This window comes from Musca autumnalis, unplaced genomic scaffold (assembly GCF_047663935.1).
Source record: "Musca autumnalis isolate F117 unplaced genomic scaffold, ASM4766393v1 scaffold_1, whole genome shotgun sequence".
NCBI classification, from domain to species: domain Eukaryota; kingdom Metazoa; phylum Arthropoda; class Insecta; order Diptera; family Muscidae; genus Musca; species Musca autumnalis.
The window spans coordinates 113,382,641-113,404,290 of record NW_027411644.1 but is presented as its reverse complement, the minus strand read 5'-3'; the positions used below and the strand labels follow the sequence as shown (position 1 = coordinate 113,404,290).

At 37.3% G+C, this 21,650-nt stretch overlaps 1 protein-coding gene across 9 annotated transcripts in view; it reads left to right on the top strand.

The window, feature by feature from the left end:
* Sulf1 (Extracellular sulfatase Sulf1) overlaps window positions 1-21,455 on the top strand; it is a 426,412-nt gene extending 404,957 nt beyond the window's left edge. For 6 of the 9 annotated variants that reach the window (XM_073988582.1, XM_073988566.1, XM_073988573.1 and 3 more), the window contains 12 exons: window positions 5,497-6,559; window positions 6,627-6,796; window positions 6,864-7,190; window positions 7,263-7,627; window positions 8,830-9,125; window positions 9,385-9,500; window positions 9,560-10,608; window positions 10,672-10,876; window positions 10,934-11,244; window positions 11,305-11,496; window positions 11,561-11,660; window positions 19,804-21,455. In XM_073988582.1, coding sequence (XP_073844683.1) covers window positions 5,636-6,559; window positions 6,627-6,796; window positions 6,864-7,190; window positions 7,263-7,627; window positions 8,830-9,125; window positions 9,385-9,500; window positions 9,560-10,608; window positions 10,672-10,876; window positions 10,934-11,244; window positions 11,305-11,496; window positions 11,561-11,660; window positions 19,804-20,521 — 4,773 coding nt within the window. In that variant the 5' untranslated portion in view covers window positions 5,497-5,635 and the 3' untranslated portion in view covers window positions 20,522-21,455. The remainder of the gene's footprint in view (window positions 1-5,496; window positions 6,560-6,626; window positions 6,797-6,863; window positions 7,191-7,262; window positions 7,628-8,829; window positions 9,126-9,384; window positions 9,501-9,559; window positions 10,609-10,671; window positions 10,877-10,933; window positions 11,245-11,304; window positions 11,497-11,560; window positions 11,661-19,803) is intronic. The other 3 variants (XM_073988620.1, XM_073988628.1, XM_073988637.1) reach the window with 1 other exon arrangement.
* The last annotated feature ends 195 nt before the right edge of the window (window positions 21,456-21,650 follow it).

Genomic DNA, 21,650 nt, shown 5'->3' with positions numbered 1-21,650 from the left:
AAGGTTCTTCCTTCGGATAAGCGTTAGTTTATTTAATTGCAGCCACCATTATGTATGCGCATTCCCTACACATTACCTTCTTCCATAACTTCAAACCGTTATCTTCAGTTTGAGGAGACTAAGTACCATAAATGTAATCCAAATACTGTTCTTTTTCATTTGATTCTAAGCATTTATTAAATTTTTGTTAATGTCACACATCTCATCCTTGACTAAAGATTATGCAATGAACTAAATGGGGACTATTTACATCAATTAGATACCAAGTAATTTTCGCTACAAAGATGAAAAAACTAACACCAACCTGCTCTCCCCACCCACCCATCAGTTTCTTGTATATTTACATTTAAATCATTGAAATATGAATCCTTTCAATTTCCATGTTTATAAATAAATAATATTTCAACTCAAGGTCATTGAAAACATGATGTGTGCTAAGAACGTCAATGAAATATGTGTATGTATGTATGTATGTTTGTATTGCTATTGACACATTTGCTGTATCTGAAAAGAAAAACATGACTCTCACATGTAAAAATTTGTTAAGAAATAATGTTAAAAACTTAAAAACTATTTATCCTTCCAACATGAAAGGAAAAATTAAAGGATAACAAATAAACAAGTACACACTTACATTATATATCTACATCTGTATATGTTAACATTAAAATGAAATCCCTAAAGTTTTTACATGAATTGCTGAATACTGTGGCAAGGAAGAATGACAGTCTGTGGTGAATGGTTTACACAAAATACTTTGTTAACAAGAAACAGAATACATTACTAAGGAAAACAGGAAATATAAAAAAGCACATACATTTTTCCAAAAAATAAACATGATGTTGGTAATGTGATGGTTTGATGTTTTTAAATAATAAAATATTCTTAAAAAAATTCGGGCTTAAATAGTTGTTGAAAAATATTCTCAAAAAAACCATGGTTAAAGGCGCTGATGTTTGTCGAAAAATACTCTTAAAAATCAACTCTTAAGGTGGCTGATGTTTGTTGAAAAAATATTCTTAAAAAGTCCACGCTTAAGGCGGCTGATGTTTGCTGAAAAAATATTCTTAAAAAATCCACGATTAAATGTGCTGATGTTTGCTGAAAAAATATTCTTAAAAAAATCCACGTTTAAATGGGCTGATGTTTGCTGAAAAATACTCTTTAAAAAATCCACTTTTAAATGGGCTGATCTTTGCTAAAAATATTCTTAAAAAGTTCACGCTTAAACGGAGTTGACGTTTGTTGAAAAAATATTCTTAAAAGATTCACGATTAAAGGAGCTCATGTTTGTTGACAAAATATTATTTAAAAATCCACGCTTAAGGGGGCTGATATCCACGCTTGGGGACTTATGTTTGTTGAAAAAATATTCTTAAAAAATCCTCCCTTACGGCGGCTGATGTTTGTTGAAAAATATTCTTAAAAAATCCAAGCTTAAGGGGGCTGATGTTTTTTGAAAAAAATATTCTTAAAAAATACAAGCATAAGAAGGCTCATGTTAAAAAAATAAAATCTTAAAAAATCCACTCTTAAGGGTGCTGATGTTTTTTGAAAAAAATATTCTTAAAAAATTCACGCTTAAGTGGGCTGATGTTTGTTGAAAAATATTCTTAAAAAGTCTACGGTTAAGGGGGTTGATGTTGGTTGAACAAATATTGTTAAAAATCCACACTTAAGGGTACCGAAGTTTGTTGAAAAAAATATTCTTAAAAAATCCACGTTTAAATGGGCCGATGTTTGTTGACAAAATATTTTTAAAAATCCACGCTTAAGGGGCTGATGTTTGTTGACAAAATATAATTAAGAAAATCAACGCTTAAAGGGGCTAATATTCTCAAAAAATCCACACTTAAAGGGGCTGATATTTGTTGAAACAATACTTTAAATAAATCCCCGCTTAAAAATTTTAATTATTCTTAAAAAATCCACGCTTAAAGGCGCTGATGTTTGTTGAAAAAATATTCTTAAAAATTTTAATTATTCTTAAAAAATCCACGCTTAAAGGCGTTGATGTTTGTTGAAAAAATATTCTTAAAAATTTTAAATATTCTTAAAAATCCACGCTTAAAGGCGTTGATGTTTGTAGAAAAATTATTCTTATAAAATCCACGCTTAAGGGGGTTGATGTACGTTGAAAAAATATTCTTAAAAAATTCTGGTTTAAAGAGGCAGATGTTTGTGGAAAAACATTCTTAGAAAATCCACGCTTAAGGGGCTGATTTTTCTTGAAACAAATATTGTAAAAAGCCCACGGTTAAGGTGGCTGATGTTCGTGGAAAATTATTCTTAAAAAATCCACTCTTAAAGAGACTGATGTATGTGGAAAAAAATATTCTTAAAAAATCCAGGCTTAAAGGGCTCATGTTTGTTGAAAAAATATTCTTAAAATATCCAAGCTTAATGCGGCAGATGTTTGTTAAAAAATTTACTTAAAAATCCACGCTTAGAGGGCGTGATGTTTGTTGAAAAAATATTCTTAGAAATTCCACCCTTAAGGGGAGTACACACTAACAGTCAAAACTGACAGTCAACGTACTTTTAGGACAATTTTCCGGCAAATAACAACTTTTATTTAGCTAAAAACGTTTGAAATACAATATTTACGGTGTTATTTAGAGATTACAAAACAAATTTTTCAGTTAGGCTTTGATATTCACGAAATAGACCTCGATGACTGTCAGTTTTGCTTGTCAATGTGTACTATACTTTAAAGGGACTGTTTTTTGAAAAAATATTCTTAGAATCCAAGCTTAATGCGGCAGATGTTTGTTAAAAAATTTACTTAAATAATCCACGCTTAGAGGGCCTGATGTTTGTTGAAAAAATATTCTTAGAAATTCCACCCTTAGAGGGACTGTTTTTTGAAAAAATATTCTTGAAAAATCCACGCTTAAGGGGGTTGATGTTTGTTGATAAAATATTGTCAAAAAATCCAAGCTTAAATGGGCTGATGTTTGTTAAAGAAATATTCTTAAAAAATCCACGCTTAAGGGGGTTGATGTTTGTTGATAAAATATTGTCAAAAAATCCAAGCTTAAATGGGCTGATGTTTGTTAAAGAAATATTCTTAAAAAATCCACGCTTAAGGTGTCAAGTTTGTTGGAAAATATCCTCAAAAATTTCACGCTTAAGCGGCTGATGTTTGTTGACAAATATTCTTAGGAAATCCACGCTTAAGGAGGCAGAAAAAATATTCTTAGGAAATCCACGCTTAAGGAGGCAGAAAAAATATTCTTAGGAAATCCACGCTTAAGGCGGCTGATATTTGTTGAAAAATATTCTTAGGAAATCCACGCTTAAGGAGGCAGAAAAAATATTCTTAGGAAATCCACGCTTAAGGAGGCAGAAAAAATATTCTTAGGAAATCCACGCTTAAGGAGGCAGAAAAAATATTCTTAGGAAATCCACGCTTAAGGAGGCAGAAAAAATATTCTTAGGAAATCCACGCTTAAGGAGGCAGAAAAAATATTCTTAGGAAATCCACGCTTAAGGCGGCTGATATTTGTTGAAAAATATTCTTAGGAAATCCACGCTTAAGGAGGCAGGAAAAATCCACGCTTAAGGCGGCTGATATTTGTTGAAAAATATTCTTAGGAAATCCACGCTTAAGGAGGCAGGAAAAATCCACGCTTAAGGCGGCTGATATTTGTTGAAAAATATTCTTAGGAAATCCACGCTTAAGGCGGCTGATATTTGTTGAAAAATATTCTTAGGAAATCCACGCTTAAGGAGGCAGGAAAAATCCACGCTTAAGGCGGCTGATATTTGTTGAAAAATATTCTTAGGAAATCCACGCTTAAGGAGGCAGAAAAAATATTCTTAGGAAATCCACGCTTAAGGAGGCAGAAAAAATATTCTTAGGAAATCCACGCTTACGGAGGCAGAAAAAATATTCTTAGGAAATCCACGCTTAAGGAGGCAGAAAAAATATTCTTAGGAAATCCACGCTTACGGCGGCTAATGTTTGTTGAAAAATATTCTTAAAAAATCCACGCTTAAGGAGGCAGAAAAAATATTCTTAGGAAATCCACGCTTAAGGCAGCTGATGTTTGTTGAAAAATATTCTTAAAAAATCCACGCTTAAGGAGGCAAAAGAAATATTCTTAGGAAATCCACGCTTAAGCCGGCTGATGTTTGTTGAAAAATATTCTTAGGAAATCCACGCTTAAGCCGGCTGATGTCTGTTGAAAAATATTCTTAAAAAATCCACGCTTAAGGAGGCAAAAAAATATTCTTAGGATATCCACGCTTAATGCGGCTGATGTTTGTTGAAAAATATTCTTAGGAAATCCACGCTTAAGGCGGCTGATGTTTGTTGAAAAATATTCTTAAAAAATCCACGCTTAAGGAGGCAGAAAAAATATTCTTAAAAAATCCACGCTTAAGGAGGCAGAAAAAATATTCTTAAAAAATCCACGCTTAAGGAGGCAGAAAAAATATTCTTAAAAAATCCACGCTTAAGGAGGCAGAAAAAATATTCTTAAAAAATCCACGCTTAAGGAGGCAGAAAAAATATTCTTAAAAAATCCACGCTTAAGGAGGCAGAAAAAATATTCTTAAAAAATCCACGCTTAAGGAGGCAGAAAAAATATTCTTAAAAAATCCACGCTTAAGGAGGCAGAAAAAATATTCTTAAAAAATCCACGCTTAAGGAGGCAGAAAAAATATTCTTAAAAAATCCACGCTTAAGGAGGCAGAAAAAATATTCTTAAAAAATCCACGCTTAAGGAGGCAGAAAAAATATTCTTAAAAAATCCACGCTTAAGGAGGCAGAAAAAATATTCTTAAAAAATCCACGCTTAAGGAGGCAGAAAAAATATTCTTAAAAAATCCACGCTTAAGGAGGCAGAAAAAATATTCTTAAAAAATCCACGCTTAAGGAGGCAGAAAAAATATTCTTAAAAAATCCACGCTTAAGGAGGCAGAAAAAATATTCTTAAAAAATCCACGCTTAAGGAGGCAGAAAAAATATTCTTAAAAAATCCACGCTTAAGGAGGCAGAAAAAATATTCTTAAAAAATCCACGCTTAAGGAGGCAGAAAAAATATTCTTAAAAAATCCACGCTTAAGGAGGCAGAAAAAATATTCTTAAAAAATCCACGCTTAAGGAGGCAGAAAAAATATTCTTAAAAAATCCACGCTTAAGGAGGCAGAAAAAATATTCTTAAAAAATCCACGCTTAAGGAGGCAGAAAAAATATTCTTAAAAAATCCACGCTTAAGGAGGCAGAAAAAATATTCTTAAAAAATCCACGCTTAAGGAGGCAGAAAAAATATTCTTAAAAAATCCACGCTTAAGGAGGCAGAAAAAATATTCTTAAAAAATCCACGCTTAAGGAGGCAGAAAAATATTCTTAGGAAATCCACGCTTAAGAGGGCTGATGTTTTTTAAACTATTATTAAACAAGTCCGCACTGGTGATGTTTGCAGACTTCAGATATCCCTTACTCTTCCCCCACCTACATTAATATTTTTTTTTTTTCTTTTCATTCAGAAATCTCACCACCATCCCTGAAGATGACATAACCCGAAAATACGAAATGTAAATGCCATTACGCAAAACCTGGAGAATTTAGAATAAATAAGGATACTGTGATAAAATTTAGAAGACGATAAGGTAGAACAAAGCAAAAATGCTGCTCCATAATATAAATAAATTAGCAATTAGCGTCAGCCTGTGTCTGCTGTTTACGCTCAATTTATTGTTGTTGTCGACAACAGCAATTGCGGCCAAAGAAAATTTACCAACATACCATCCGCAAGAGGAGGATGGACAAAGTAATTCTAGAGATACCCAACAACATCATAGACAAAGTCATCAGAGTCATCAACAGAAAACTGCTCATCACTATCAAGAACAACAGCAACAACAACACCAATACCAGCAACATCATCATCAACAACAACAGCGCCACCAGCAGCAACAAAGGCAACATCATTACCAACCACAACAACAACAGCATCATCAGCAACACCACCAACAACATCAAAGACATCATTCACAAGCAACAGCACATCATGACAATGGCCATCAACGACAGGCTAGACAACGTAACTCTGGTCCCGGACCACAACAATCTAAACGTTTCTCACGTGATTCCCAGGCATCCAGTCGTAAACCCAATATAATTCTCATTCTTACCGATGATCAGGATGTTGAATTGGGTTCGTTGAATTTTATGCCACGCACCTTACGCATTCTGCGTGATGGTGGGGCGGAATTTCGTCATGCCTATACCACAACACCAATGTGTTGCCCCGCCAGATCATCGCTATTAACCGGCATGTATGTTCACAATCATATGGTCTTCACCAATAATGACAACTGTTCCAGTCCCCAGTGGCAGGCGACACATGAGACACGCTCCTTTGCCACTTATCTATCGAATGCCGGTTATCGAACCGGCTATTTTGGTAAATATTTAAATAAATATAATGGTTCCTATATACCACCAGGTTGGCGAGAATGGGGTGGACTCATTATGAATTCGAAATACTATAATTATAGTATTAACATGAATGGTCAGAAGATTAAGCATGGATTTGATTATGAGAAGGTAAGTTCCATATTTATGTTGACCTTAAATCACTCTAACTAATTCCAATTACCTTTTGTCCTTCCAGGATTACTATCCGAATTTAATAGCCAATGATTCTATAGCATTTTTGAGATCATCAAAACAACAAAACCAAAGAAAACCTGTGATGTTGACAATGAGTTTTCCTGCACCGCATGGTCCTGAAGACTCAGCGCCCCAATATAGTCATTTATTTTTCAATGTAACGACACACCAGTAAGTCTCCGCTATTTCATTCTCTCCCCCTTCGAATATTTTAAAAATCATACTCCTCCTCTTTTAGCACACCATCCTATGACTTGGCACCAAATCCGGATAAACAATGGATTTTGCGTGTCACACAACCCATGGAACCGGTACATAAACGTTTTACGAATTTACTCATGACCAAACGTTTGCAGACCCTACAAAGTGTAGATGTGGCTGTGGAACGGGTCTACAATGAACTGAAATCTCTGGGAGAATTGGATAATACTTATATTATCTATACCTCGGATCATGGTTATCATTTAGGTCAATTCGGTTTGATCAAAGGAAAAAGTTTTCCCTTTGAATTTGATGTAAGGGTACCATTTTTGGTACGTGGTCCCGGTATACAACCATCGAGGGTGTAAGTATGCTTATAAGACATAACGATTTATCTGAATTTCTAATCGCGTTTTTTGTTTCGTCTAATGTTTAGGGTTGAAGAAATCGTCCTGAATGTCGATTTAGCTCCCACCTTTTTGGATATGGGTGGTGTACCCACACCGGCACACATGGATGGCCGCAGTATTTTACCGTTGCTTTTGAATAAACAGAAATTCATGAAAGAACCCTGGCCTGACACCTTCCTAATTGAAAGTTCCGGCCGACGTGAAACTCCCGATCAGATTGCTGAGGCCCGAGCCCGTTTGCAGGCCGAACGTAACAGTATGAAGCTTGCAAATAGCACTTTACTTGAGGATCTCTTGGAGAATGTAACGCTCTCAACAACTACAACACCACGCATGGACATTGTGGAAATGGAATCGCGGGAAGAGGATCAATTCGGAGAACATGGTAAAGGTAATTTTATGTTTAGAAATGGTGACAAACATAGAAAGGAAAGCAGAAGGGAAACTTTATAAAGTCAATACAGACGAACAGAGGGATTCCGATAGATGAGTTGTGGTTCTACCAACGCAAATATGTTCTTGTATTATTTCAGTTATCAGGCTCTGATTCCTCTGAATCCAGACTCAAAAATTCTGCAGCCTGGACTGGTTGCATCCATAAAAAATCAGGAGACAGAAGAGCTAAACAAATGCAGAGTGTCGTGTGGTCCCAATCCACATGGCGAGCATGTGTTGGCTATCCTGGTATCAATTCGGTCCCAATACGATTTGAGACGGCTCCATCGTCCGGATCTTAAATGTGCTAAAACCAATCGTTTGCCTTGGCAGCTGGAGTTCTTCTGCTGCGATGGATGGGGGTGGTCCCCAAGTACGGCTTTTACACTGTATCTCTGTACTACCTGTCAGACTGCATCAGCGTGAATGCTATCCAAGCCTGCCTGATAGACTCGTTGGTCTAGTAATAGGTAGTAGTAGGGTGTTCTGGTATATGAGCAGAAGGAAGTCTTCAAAGACGAGATGCAGGAAGTCTTTATAGACGAGCAGTAGCGAGTGTTTATACACTATCAGAAGGGATACTTTATAGACGAGCAGAAGGGAATCTTTATAGACGAACCGAAGGAAGTATTTATAGACGAACAGCAGTGAGTATTTATAGACGAGAGGAAGGGAGCCTTTATAGACGAGAAGAAGGGAGTCTTTAAAGACGTGTTGAAGGAAATCTTTATAGACGAGCAGAAGAAAGGCTTTATAGACGTGTAGTTTTCACAGGGAAATTGCATTCGTACCTAATAGTTTTTACAAAAGACAAATTGAATAGCATACTTTTAGGCACAATATTTAAATAATTGTGATTTATTGTGAAAACATGAAGTGAGACCAAATCGTGGACACAATTACAATGTAGTTCATAAGGTATAAAAATTGCCACAGACAGAATTTCATGTTGAAGTTGAAGATTGTAAAAAGTTCATGGGGTTAAAATTAAATGCTTTGGGGAGTTGCAAAGGGAGTAACTATTCTAATATATCTAATATACCGGATATAAACGTAGACATCTGAATGTCTCAACATATGGGGATCTGTCTCGCTATGTTTCGGTTATGCATCCTTTTAATACAATTTAGTTGCAATGCCAAATTTCCTAATTTTCAGAAACTGATAATGATGACCTTACTGATGATGACTTCGAATTTGAAAACGATGAAGATGAGACGGATACCTCTGCGGCAAATAACGAAGAGGAAGAAGATAATGATGCGACTGAGGATGATTTAGAACAGCAGGATCAATTTGATAATAATTTACCATTGACTCCATATATTACCAAAATGATGCGTTTAAACTCAGAATGTTCGGATCCTAGCCTCTTGGAAAATTGTCGGGCAGGGCAAAAATGGAAATGCGTAAATGAGAATGGACGATGGCGGAAACATAAGTGTAAATTTCATGTAAGTTTAAGAAAATTTTCAAAATTATAAAAGAATACAAAAGGCATTCAGGAATTTTGACGACCTGTCCTTTAAAATTCGACCAGGGTCCATTGAATAGGTCAACCTGAAACCAAGTCAGCAATGCTTACAATATTACGTTTTCATATCGATTAATTACCCATTGATTCGATTAATTACCAATGAACCTCTGAATATGGAAATTGACTATGCAAGGTAGTACGCATTTAAGAATTAATTTTCGATTTTCTCTTTATAGCTACAATTGCAGGATCATTTAGCGGAAATCTCGAAATATCCTAATAGTCAAAATAAACGCAACTGTGCATGTTTTACCCCAGATGGTGTCGTCTATAAACCCGAAGTACGGAAAAGGTAGATGTATAAATAACGAAGGTGGAATTTTGTTATTGAAAATTTGGTTCTTTTTATAGAAATCAAAACTTTGGTAAGAATTCGCGACGCCACAAGCGAGACACAGAAAATTTTGACATTGAAGAACTTTATCACACCGAACTACCCTATGAAATGGAGGAACTTTTAGATATTCACAAAAACCTACATGATCTCGAGCAGCATCTGCTCGAACAGCATAAGAAAAAGGCCGAGACGCTGTCACGTCCCAAAAGAGAACTAACTGCAAATCTTTTTGAAAAACCCGAAGTCCTTAATAGCGAAGAAAATAAGAAAAACAATGCCTCAAATGATGCCATTTCCAAGGTGATACAAGAAATTCAGGATACTTTGGAAACATTGGAATTGAAATTTGTCGAACACGACTGGACTGTGAATAGCACATCAAAAACTGCAGCCACAAAAATGACCTCAGCCGGTTTTGTACGAGGTGGTAAATTTCCCAAAGTGGGTGGTCGTGTTGGTACACGCTGTTATATTGAATCTCAAAGTGGTAAAGTCAATTGTTCCGATGTCATATATGATGATGAGAAAACATGGCGTAAATCTCGGTCACAAATTGATATGCTTATCAAGGTGTTGAAGGATAAAATTACTCATTTAAAGGATATTAAGAAACAGTTGAGGGAAAGTAAGCAACAACAACAAGCGGGGCGCCACTGGAACAATGAATTTGTCAATAACAATCGAGGAGGAGATCTTTACAATACGGGTGATGTGAATACAAATAACTATGGTTCGGGTTATCGCCATCAAAAGGGGCGTCATCGAGGGCAACAGCAACCACAACATAACTATAATCGTCATTACAATAACCCTGGGATTGTGGGTGGTAATTCGCCTAACAATGGTGGACATATTGGTGGAAGAAGAAGAATAATTGAATCAAATGTTGACAATCCTGAATTTGATATGAACTATTTTGCCACATCCTCGAGAAGAACCAGCTACGAGGAGTTGATGACCTCCACCTCCAAAAATAAGCATCGTAATCAAGTGCCAAATACGACCACAACTCTGCCATCATATCCTAGTAAAAGCACACCATGGAGGAGTACTTCGGAAGAAGGTAAATTTTCGAAAAGTTAAAAAGAAATAAAAATTAGTTGTATCTCCAATGCTTTTGTTACAGTTTCCCCTGGTAGTTATGAAGAATCCAACTATCCAAGTTCCACCTTGGAAAGCATATCAACCAGTTCTGAAATAGGAAGGCGAACAAGGCCCAAATACCGCGGTCAAAAGGAAGAAATTAAGGAAACTTACTACAACTCTAGACATGACATTGGAAATAATCAATTTTCAGGACCAGCTGAGTGTTATTGTGAACCGATTACAGAGTAAGTTCAGCGAAAATAAAAACGCATTCAAATTTTAAATATTTCTCTGCTTTGCAGCTATCAAGATTCCAAAGAAATGGCCCGAGAGGCCAGACGTAAATTGAAAGAAGAAAGGCAACGGAAAAAGGAAAGGAAACGCATCAAGAAAGCTCGTCTGGAAAAGGAATGCCTATCGGAGAAAATGAATTGTTTCTCCCATGACAATACACATTGGCGTACAGCACCGTTGTGGAATGATAGTCCATTCTGTTTTTGCATGAATGCCAATAACAACACCTATTCCTGCCTGAGGACCATAAACGCCACCCACAATTATTTGTATTGTGAATTTACCACCGGACTAATAACATTTTACGATTTGAAAATAGGTGAGGCATAGCTCAAAATGTAAATTTAAATTTTTACTAATTTGCGCCAATTCATTTCAGATCCATTTGAAACTCTAAATCGCGCTTCTTCCTTAACACAAGCCGAAAAGTCGTTTATGCATGATACCTTGGCCAAACTTAAGAACTGCAAGGGTAAAAGTTGTACAATAAAACGTCCAGCTGTATTGGGAAATACCAACACCACCAATAATACTAATGTAACGGTTCAAAGGGGCACTAAACGGAAACATGGTAGGTTTGACCTATAATATTCCTTTGTTGACTGGATATTTACTCGTTTTGTTTTGATTTCTAGTTTCCAGTTTGGTAACCTCATCACTGAATGGCAATTCCGATTTCATATCTAATCGCATGGATTATGAAGGATCTCAGGCAAAGCGTAGGAAATTGTCAAGGTAAGTTTAACAATAATTTCCTATATTTTTATAGAATGTATCAGGAAATGTTTTCCAAGCCCATGTCTCTAACTTTGGTTTGTAAGGATTATATGTTCATATTTTTGTCCTTTAACTCCCAACTCCTAAGTTAATATGATAGGATAGCTAAAGTTTAGTTATTTTTTCTGCATCTCCACATAATATATAGTTTTTGCTGTTGTAACAGTATATTATACGTTTGTAACAGTACGTTTACATATTACTTACTTACTTAGCTGGCCCATTACAGAACATTTGTTCTATAGGCCGAACTAAGAAGAGATCTCCATTCCTCTCTATTTGTTGCTTTGCACTCTGGAATACCGCGCCTTGTCATCTCATCATCCACTTGTTTGCGCCATCTATTCCTTGGCCTGCCAATTCTGCGTGCACCGCCATGTGGCATGTATTCATACGCCTTTTTAGCGGGTTCATCATCGCTCATTCTTATGATATGGCCTAGCCAACGCAATCGCTGCATCTCGATACGTTTAACAATATTGATGTCGTTGTATAGCAGATACAGCTCGTGGTTCATGCGACGTCGATATTCACCGTCAACGCAGATTGGTCCGTAGATCTTTCGAAGAATTTTTCTCTCAAACACACCAAGCACTGCCATGTCTGCTTGCGCAAGTACCCAGGCTTCGGAGCCATACATCAGCACGGGTAGTATCAGTGTTTTGTAGAGCGTTATTTTTGTTTGACGAGATGTGGCTTTGTTTTTAAACTGCTTACTTAATCCAAAGTAGCATCTGTTGGCCAATACAATTCTTCTTTTTATTTCACAACTGATGTCGTTTGTTGTGTTGACGGAGGTGCCGAGGTAGACGAAGTCTTTTACTACCTCAATATTATAGGAACCAACTTCCACAGTCGGTCCGAGCTCAATGGACGCATTGCGCGTCGACACCATCAACTTGGTCTTCTCACCGTTTACCGCCAGACCCACTTTAGCAGATTCTCCTTTATAAAGGTATCAGTTACTTCTTTTACTGATCGACCCATGATGTCTATATCATCAGCATAAGCAAGTAACATGTGACTATTGGTGTAGATTGTGCCACTTCTTTTGACGTTTGCCTCTCGTATAACCTTTTCTAGCAGGATGTTGAAGAGGTCACACGAAAGGCTGTCTCCTTGTCTGAAACCTCTTTTGGTACCAAACTCTTCGGAGAGGTTCTTTCCTATTTTAACTGAGGACCTCGTGTCAGTTAAAGTCATTTTACAAAGCCGGATGAGCTTTGCGGGAATACCAAATTCAGACATGGCTTGGAATACCTTTGAGCGCAGCGGACTGTCGAAGGCTGCTTTATAATCGACAAAAAGGTGGTAGGTGTCGATATGCATCTCTTGGGTCTTCTCCAGGATTTGCCGCAGGGTAAATATCTGGTCAATGGTGGACTTGCCAGGTCTAAAGCCGCATTGGTATGGTCCAATAATCTCGTTGACCATTGGCTTTAGTCGTTCGCACAATATCCCTGACACGATCTTGTAGGCAATAGGGAGTAGACTTATGCCCCTATAGTTAGAGCATACAGTCTTATCTCCCTTCTTGTGGACGGGGCACAGGATACTCAGGTTCCAATCGTCGGGTACTCGTTCTTCCTGCCAGATGGTGCTAACTAGCTGATGAATACACCTTATCAGCGTGTCGCCTCCGGTTTTGAACAGCTCGGCTGGTAAGCCATCGGCCCCTGCTGCCTTATTATTCTTCAGCCGATTTATTGCTGTCTTTACCTCATCTTGGCTGGGCGGTATACATTCAATACCATCTTCTGGGATTGGGACTGTGGTATCTTCGTCGTCTTCGCTGCTATTGGATACCAACAGATTTGAAAAATGTTCTTTCCATATCCTGAGTACACTATCTGTATCAGTTACCAAATTACCTTGCTGGTCTCTACAGAAGGATGTGCCTGTACCGAAGCCATCAGTTTGATGCTTGACTCTTTGGTAGAATTTTCGGACTTCATTCTGGCTCCTGTACATCTCGATTTTTTCACACTCCCGCTTTTCCATCTCTCTCTTTTTCCTGCGGAAAAGACGTTTCTCCTCTCTAATTTTCTCCCTGTATCTCTCTCGTGCGCTACGCGTTGCTACGGATTGTAAAGTAGCCTTATATGCCGCATTTTTCTTTTCAGTGGCAGCACGACACTCCTCATCATACCATGGATTCCTTGGTGGAGGTCTCTGGTATCCAAGTATGGATTTTGCGGCTGTTTGCATGGAGTGGGCAATGCTTTGCCATTGGGCTAGTTGAGTGGAATATGCTGTGGCTATCTGTTGTGATTGCAGCTTACCGATGTCTAACTTTCGTGTTGTGTCTGTTCGTACTTTGTTTGCTACGTTTAAGCGGGTGCGTACCTTTGCTGCAACAAGGTAGTGGTCCGAATCAATGTTTGCGCCTCGGAACGATCGTACATCCAACACGCTCGATGAATGTCTTCCATCTATCACAACATGATCAATTTGGTTTCTTGTTTTCTGGTCTGGAGACAGCCAGGTGCCCTTATGAATATCGAGATGATTAAATCTGGTACTGCTAACTACCATGTTTTTTGCAGCTGCAAAGTCTATCAGTCTCATACCATTGTCAGATGTTTCACTGTGGAGACTGAATTTCCCGACTGTTGGGCCAAAGATATTCTCCTTTCCAATTTTGGCATTAAAATCGCCTAGAATGATTTTAATGTCATGGGCAGGGCAACGGTCATATGTTTCTTCTAAGCGCTCGTAAAATATATCTTTGGTCTGTTCATCCTTTTCTTCAGTGGGAGCATGAGCGCAAATAAAGCTGATGTTGAAGAATTTAGCTTTTATTCGAATTGCAGCAAGTCTTTCATTCACTGGAGTGAAGCTGGATACAAGATGTTTTAGTCTCCGACTAACTACGAATCCACAACCAAACTCATGCTTTACGTCATGGCAGCTATAATACAGTGCGTCACCTTTAGGTGTTGTTGTGACGCCTTTCCCAATCCATCGTATTTCCTGTATGGCAGTAATATCGGTCTTGTACTTTTCAAGTACGTTTGCCAATGCGAAGACTGCACCTTCTCTATAAAGAGTGCGAACATTCCAGGTGCAGATTCGCAGATCATGGTCCTTAAAACGTTTGCGGGGTTCGTCAACTTTAGAGGGGTTTGTTTTTCTTTTCTTTCGTTTTTTCATAGTAGGCTGTTTTTTCTAGGGGAGGGTTACTAACCCGACGCCCAAACCCAAGTTTTTAACGTTCTTATGGGTGAACGCGCGGCACATGTTAGCTCACTACCTTTAACGGGTGTTAAAGGCAGTTCCCCAGGTGACACCACGGGGAGGTCAGTGTCCACTTGGGATGAAAGAGGGACCAAGATAAATCCTGGGCTTTGCCATGTTAAAACCGGTCAGGACCGTTCCTTGGTATCTTCCATCCCCTACGTCACATATAGCCGGATTTTATAAACCCATTGCTTTAAATGGAGAATGTAATCCAAGGAACGCATTCACGCGATAGTTTTTTATGGCATCAGCGACTGCATCCGTGCGAATGCAAATTCATTGAAACAAAATATTAACCAGTCTAATAATGATTTGTTTTCTCTTGAAGAGATGAAAAACATGACTGTCGAACTGATTTCAAGTTGGAAAAAATGTAAGTCTAAAACTGAGCAATCTGATGTCATTACCAATTTAGCATAATGACATGGAATGCTAGAGGCATCCGAAACAAAATTGAAGAATTTTTGAACGTTATTGAAAAACACGATGTTGATATTTGCCTATAAAATGAAACATGTGCTTCGTTCTAGTACTTTTTTAATGATAAAAGTGTCAAAAGAGCAAACTGTCGAAAATGAGTCCAACACACACATTTTTCCAAAATGTACGGGGACGGAAAATGGCAGAAGCATCAAAAAAACTGGAACAAATGTCAAAGTCGGTGTATCAGCCAATCAGAAGCCGGCGAACATGTTGCACATTTTTGCGCGCCCAAATTTGTCGTGTAAAAAGTTTCTAAAGAGAAAGCTATTTAGCGCCATTTTTGTTCAAAGAGAATTGAACATTTTGCAACTTTTTTGGTGTACGGGAACGCATTTTGGTGAAAAATTGTTAAATGTGTAAAAACTTTTTAGTTCTGGAACGAAGCTATGGTTAAAAAGTAACTGCTCTTTGAAAACCAAAAATATAACGTCTATAAAAATAATCGTATTGACAACAATTTCTGTATTAAATTTTCTTAGTCCCAATTTACATTAGGCGAGTTTACTTGCGGCAATTGTCAGTTTGTAGGTGAGAGAGGGTGCTGAGAGGCAAAGGGTTACCATATGCCTCACCTCTCTCTCCAACAAAATGACAATTGCCGCAAGTAAACTCGCCCAATGTAAATTGGGACTTACTTTCCTCTTGCCTGGAAATGTTCTAAAACCATTGCCTTGCTCAAACCCAAAAAGCCTCCTGACATTCCAACATCGTATAGACCGATAAGTTTGTTATCATCCATAGGCAAAGATTTGGAAACCATAATCAAGGATAAAATACTACATTTCATTGAAACAAATGATGTCCTCCCACCCCAACAATTCGTGTTTAGAAGGGAACATAAACAATTTAAATTTAGGGAAATCCACCGGAATGGTAGTGTTGGATATTAAAGCTGATTTTGATTCCTTTTGGCACGATGGGCTCATATTTAAACTAAGCAAGTCAAATTTTCCATTATATACATATTAGTAAAATTATTCAAACCTTTTTAAAAGGAAGATCCTTCAAAGTTTTCATTGGATCAACGTCATCTATAGAAATGGTTATAAACGCAGGATGCTCTCAAGGATCGCGCTTATCTCCAATATTGTACAACATTTTATGTTCTGATATATATTCCATAAATATTATTAATAAATTGGAGTCTACCTTATCAGTATTAAATTCATATTTTCTCAAATGAAAAATGCATTTAAATCACGAAAAAACTGATGCCATATACTTTACCAGGAAGCGTAAATCTTGTTTCTTGCCAAATAGACCTATACTTTTTAACAACCACAACATTGAGTGGAAGGAAAGTGTCAAATAGCTAAGAGTCGTACTAGACAAAAGAATAAAGTTTAAACTCCACATCCCATATATCGTGGACAAAATCAACAAGGATCTGAAATCTGAACTAAGCTTGGAGGACAAAATGTTCTTATTCAAATCAATATTTCAACACATAACGTATTACCTCGCCCTTTTTATTATTCTTCTGCCAAATGCCACATCAAAAAACTACAAGTTTCACAGAACTAACTCCTCAAAATGATTTATACCTTTGCTTGGCTGTATTCAACAAATATGTAGATTATACTGTTAACTGGCATTATCATGATACATGAAAGGATAAATATCCTGTTGCAGTTCTCAGGGCGGTATTCTGGCAGGTTGAATATTTTTCCATCGCGTTGCATGGAGATTCCATCAGAGCCCAGGGATTTGGATGATTTAGCGTTCCTGATCGCATCGCAACATCATCCATTGTAAATTGTGGTGGTTCTTCCTCGGCTGGAAGAGATTTAATGCGCCCTCTAAATCCCGGGGTGCTCGACAAACTGTCGATTAATGTAACTTGCACACCTTCTAACCGATGCCCACAATTCCTAATTCCGGCTCCAGTGTTAAACTTTTCAAATGATTTAGCCACTTGTTCCGATTATGCTCACCGACTAACCTATAACTTCCAGTATGAGCTCTTTAACTCTGGGGTCACTGGGATTGGCACGACGCTCATTTGCTAATCCCATCCCATCTGCTAGGACATTTGGTCTCATTCGGGTATTCGACCAGCAGATACATATATGGCGAGCGAATGCAGCTGTGACGATGTCTAGGAACGTTCTTTCTGCTACCCATATTAGTAAACTCTCTAAAACTAGGCCAGTTAGCATTCCCATGATCTATGAAAGTGCCGCATTCAGAGGTAATAAAATCGGTCAATTGTCTGCTGATGCAGACAATTGTGGGGAGACGGGTTGCCAGGTGACGCCATTTGTCGGACCAGGTGACATAATGGTTATATTTGTCTAAATGTGATACTCTCCGAAAATTCTGGTAGTGGTATCCTCATTTAGCATGCAAAACGTAGAGTTATCAATCTGCTTAGCCAGCACTATACCCCTCTGCTCATTGCTGAGGACCGAATGCTACATTAAAATCCCTGTCCTTAAGACCAGACGGTTCTGACCGTCCAAAAGGGCCAAAGCAACTCTATCTCGGCAGTTTCACCCCTAACTGCTACCCCCATACATTCCATATACGGGTCATTAGGGCCAGGCTCGAGCGATTTAGGTCTGTATTGAAGAGACTGGTGCAATAGAAAGCTAATCCCCTACCTCCACTACTGGTGCGATCCTCACGCAGAGAAAAAAATATGATTGATCCAACAATATTCGAAGAGCAAAATATGTATTGTAAAGATATTGTTAAATTCCAAATGTAGTATTGTGATTCCAACAATTGGGTTTTGTTAAATCCAAAAATTGTTTTTGTCAACTGGACAATAGTTCTCTCTTTTCTTCGACAATTTTTTCTCTTCTCTCGCTATTCGATGCCCGTGTTGAAAAAAACAATTATGGTGAGTTTTGTTTGTATGACATGATGCCTTTATCTTTGTTTTTGTGTGTATGTATACCAACAAGGAGACTCTTGTTTTTATTTGTTTCTGTTTTGTTTCATTCTTCTATCTTCATTGTGCTTTGATGTTTGGTGTTATACCGGAGTTTGTTATGGTGTTTAATTATTCCTTATGTTGTGGTGGGTGCTTCTGGCTTTTTGTTTGTCTTTGTTGTCAGCCAATGCAGCAAACCATGTATTGCGTTCATCAATGATTGCAATATTATACGCGACATTTATATCCAAGTTATGCGAAAAGTGTATATAAGAAGTATATACACTCAAATCAAAAATTTCTGGGCTGGTTTTCTGGGTTGACAATACTTTTTGTAAACAAAATTAGATTATGATAGTTCCTACAATCGGTATTGTTAACGATTTTTACAATAATGCGGAAATTCGAAAGTTATTTTTGTTTTCTATGTTTGGAACAAAATATGGTATTTTTGGATTTGGATTACAATGTTTGAACAAAACAAATGAATTTTTGGAACCAAAACAGATATTTTTGTTCCAACAAAAGCGAAAAATATTTTTTCTCTGCGTGCTTTCTCAGTACGTTGTAACCATAACAACGCTATAAGCTGCAGTTTTTGTTGAGCTTGGTTTCCTGCTCCACCGCGACCATGATATTCTTCCAACTCATGAAGTTTGTGTGTGGAGGATGCGGATGTGAAAAACTGAGGGCATCCATATAGGTACCGGCAAAAGAATCCGCTCCTAACACAGAAGAAACGATACAAATACAAACATGTGTACACTGAAGTGGCAGCCGCTGGCCCGGAACACTGATGTAGTGTGACTCCGGTTCAATCCGATATTGAAAACCCTGCCGCCGTGGGATTGTATAATCTACAGTAGTCGACGCCACTGTCATCCCATCTTGAAGATCAAGATCTGACCATGCAAGGAACCGTAATGAGTTCCACAGTGGTGAATGTCACTGATTTAACTTATCGAGGGAAACAAGGGAAATAATTAATTATACGTTGCTTTGGATGTTCTGCATCCATGTTCCGTAGAGTCTACGAAGTTTGCCTTAAAGTCGTCCTCGCAGCTTAAAACTGAACCAAAGGCGTCCAAAGTTTGGACATCCAGGATTGCATTCAGAGCAGCATTAGGAAGGAATTCTTAGTGCTTAGGTGGTCGATGTTCACAAAAATTTCATTTATTATCAGAAACCAGTAGGCCTATTCTATAACTTTTAACAACTATCGATATTGTTTAAATTTATTTTGTTTTTGTAACAACAATAAAACAAACAAATGAAATTGTTGTAAAATAAACAATGAGTAAAGTTGTTAAAAAGTTACAGATTAGGCCCCCAGAGTAGGTGTGAGAAAACCTCCTGTGTACCTCTGTTAATGGTTTTGAGTAATACTCTCTAAGAAATCCACGCTTATAGCAATGGTGCATGAAGAAATACTTTTTAACCCACGTTAAAAATTCGATTGGTCACTCCTTAAACAAAAAATTTATTCTCTTCTTTTTTCAGTCGATGGCCATCTAGCACCACCGCAAACAACAACAACAATAATATACGACGCAAACAATGGAAGTTGCAGCACGTAAATCATCAACATCATTCCTATTATAACCCCCATCAAATGGGTCAACATTTGCGACCAGCATACAATACTAATCACCACAATAGGATGATACATCAACAGCAACAACAACACCATCACCATCAACAACAGCAGTCACCACAAACTATGGCCTCCGAACGTGGTAACAGCATTCGTAGAAATCGTTATCATGAAGAGGACACCGTCCAACAACACCAGCACTATCAACAAAATGTTGAAGTTAAAAAATCAATGGCAGTACCACCGGCAACAACGCCACTTAATACAACAACAACAACGACAATACAACAACAATTAAAAGAGGCCAAGGATAGTGTGAATGTATTGCAGCCTAATAGCGGCAATGACAACAATAGTAATAGTACAACTTCATATTCCGAATCTGTTGCCAGCAATTCTTCCAGTTGGATGTCGTCTTCAACACCAGTGCCATCGGAATACGAATCATCAGTAGCAGATGCTGTTGTATCACCATCCTCATCATCATCACTGCTGACAGGCACTGATGATGATGAAGATGAGTTTTTGAAATTGCGCAAAAAACATCAACAGCATCAATTGCAGCAGCAACAACAACAGTCACATCAGCAACCTATGTCCACATTAGCCGAATTAAGCCTGTAGTTAAGTATTTAAATTATGAATTCCTTAAATTATTTAAACAAAACAAAAAACTATCAAATTATCCAAAAACAAAAAACAAACACATTTTGTCATTAGAATATTTAAAAAAGTTAACAAAGAAAGCCGTTGCGCATTATTTTGGCAAAAGCTATTGGAAATTACCTAAACCAAAATCTATGTATTCTTGATATGTATACATGAAGATGATGGGTCAATTCAGGAGGCATTATGCGTCAGTTTGTTTGGATAAGTCATGGCTAATAGTCACACTACATCAATCACACTTTATATAGTTGACACGTGGAACTTGCGGGCAAAGAAAAAATGTGTTATAGTGTGAATATGCCCTTCACTGGCTTTGATATTGTCATATCAGCTTTAATGGTTGAGACAACACATAAGCAAAAAACGTTCTTCTATAAGTCACTTCTGGTAAAAATAAAGGACTGTCAGAGCCACATTTTAGTGTTTAAGGTTGTACATTCCCTTTATTCTTTTACAACCGATGTGAGAGGATCAATCGTTTTATTTGTCAGTCTCAATTAAATGGACGCATTATGCCATCATTGGCCCATCATTCTAAATTCCATTCCCCCTCCCCAAAAAAGAAAACAAAGAAATGAACAAGACGTCCGCTCAAATGAAAATCATCAAATTTAAATTGATATTAACGGAAATTCGAAATTATTTATATGTATATGTAGGAGTACGAACAAAGAATATATAATTACTATGTATATGCTCATTATTTATTAGAGAATTAAACAACAAAAAATTTAATAATTAATTTTAGAAAAAAAGCGCTCCTTTCAACAACATATCCGCCAACTGCATATCTCTACTACTATCTCTCTTCTAAGCCGAGAAAACATTAAGTACATGAAATAATTGATTATTACTGTTGTTGTTAGATGACCTAATAAACAAAAGAAAACATAACCTATAATGCATTCAAATACAATTAATCAATAGTTAGGAGTAGTTATGTGAAAAGATATCATGCTGTCTTTATAGACATAACAAATGGAATGGGAAGAATATAGGGGAGTTGTAAAAAGGAAATCACAAGGAACCATTAAAGTTGACGACCAAAGATAGGATTTTATAGACGGTCAATTGGGAGTCTTTA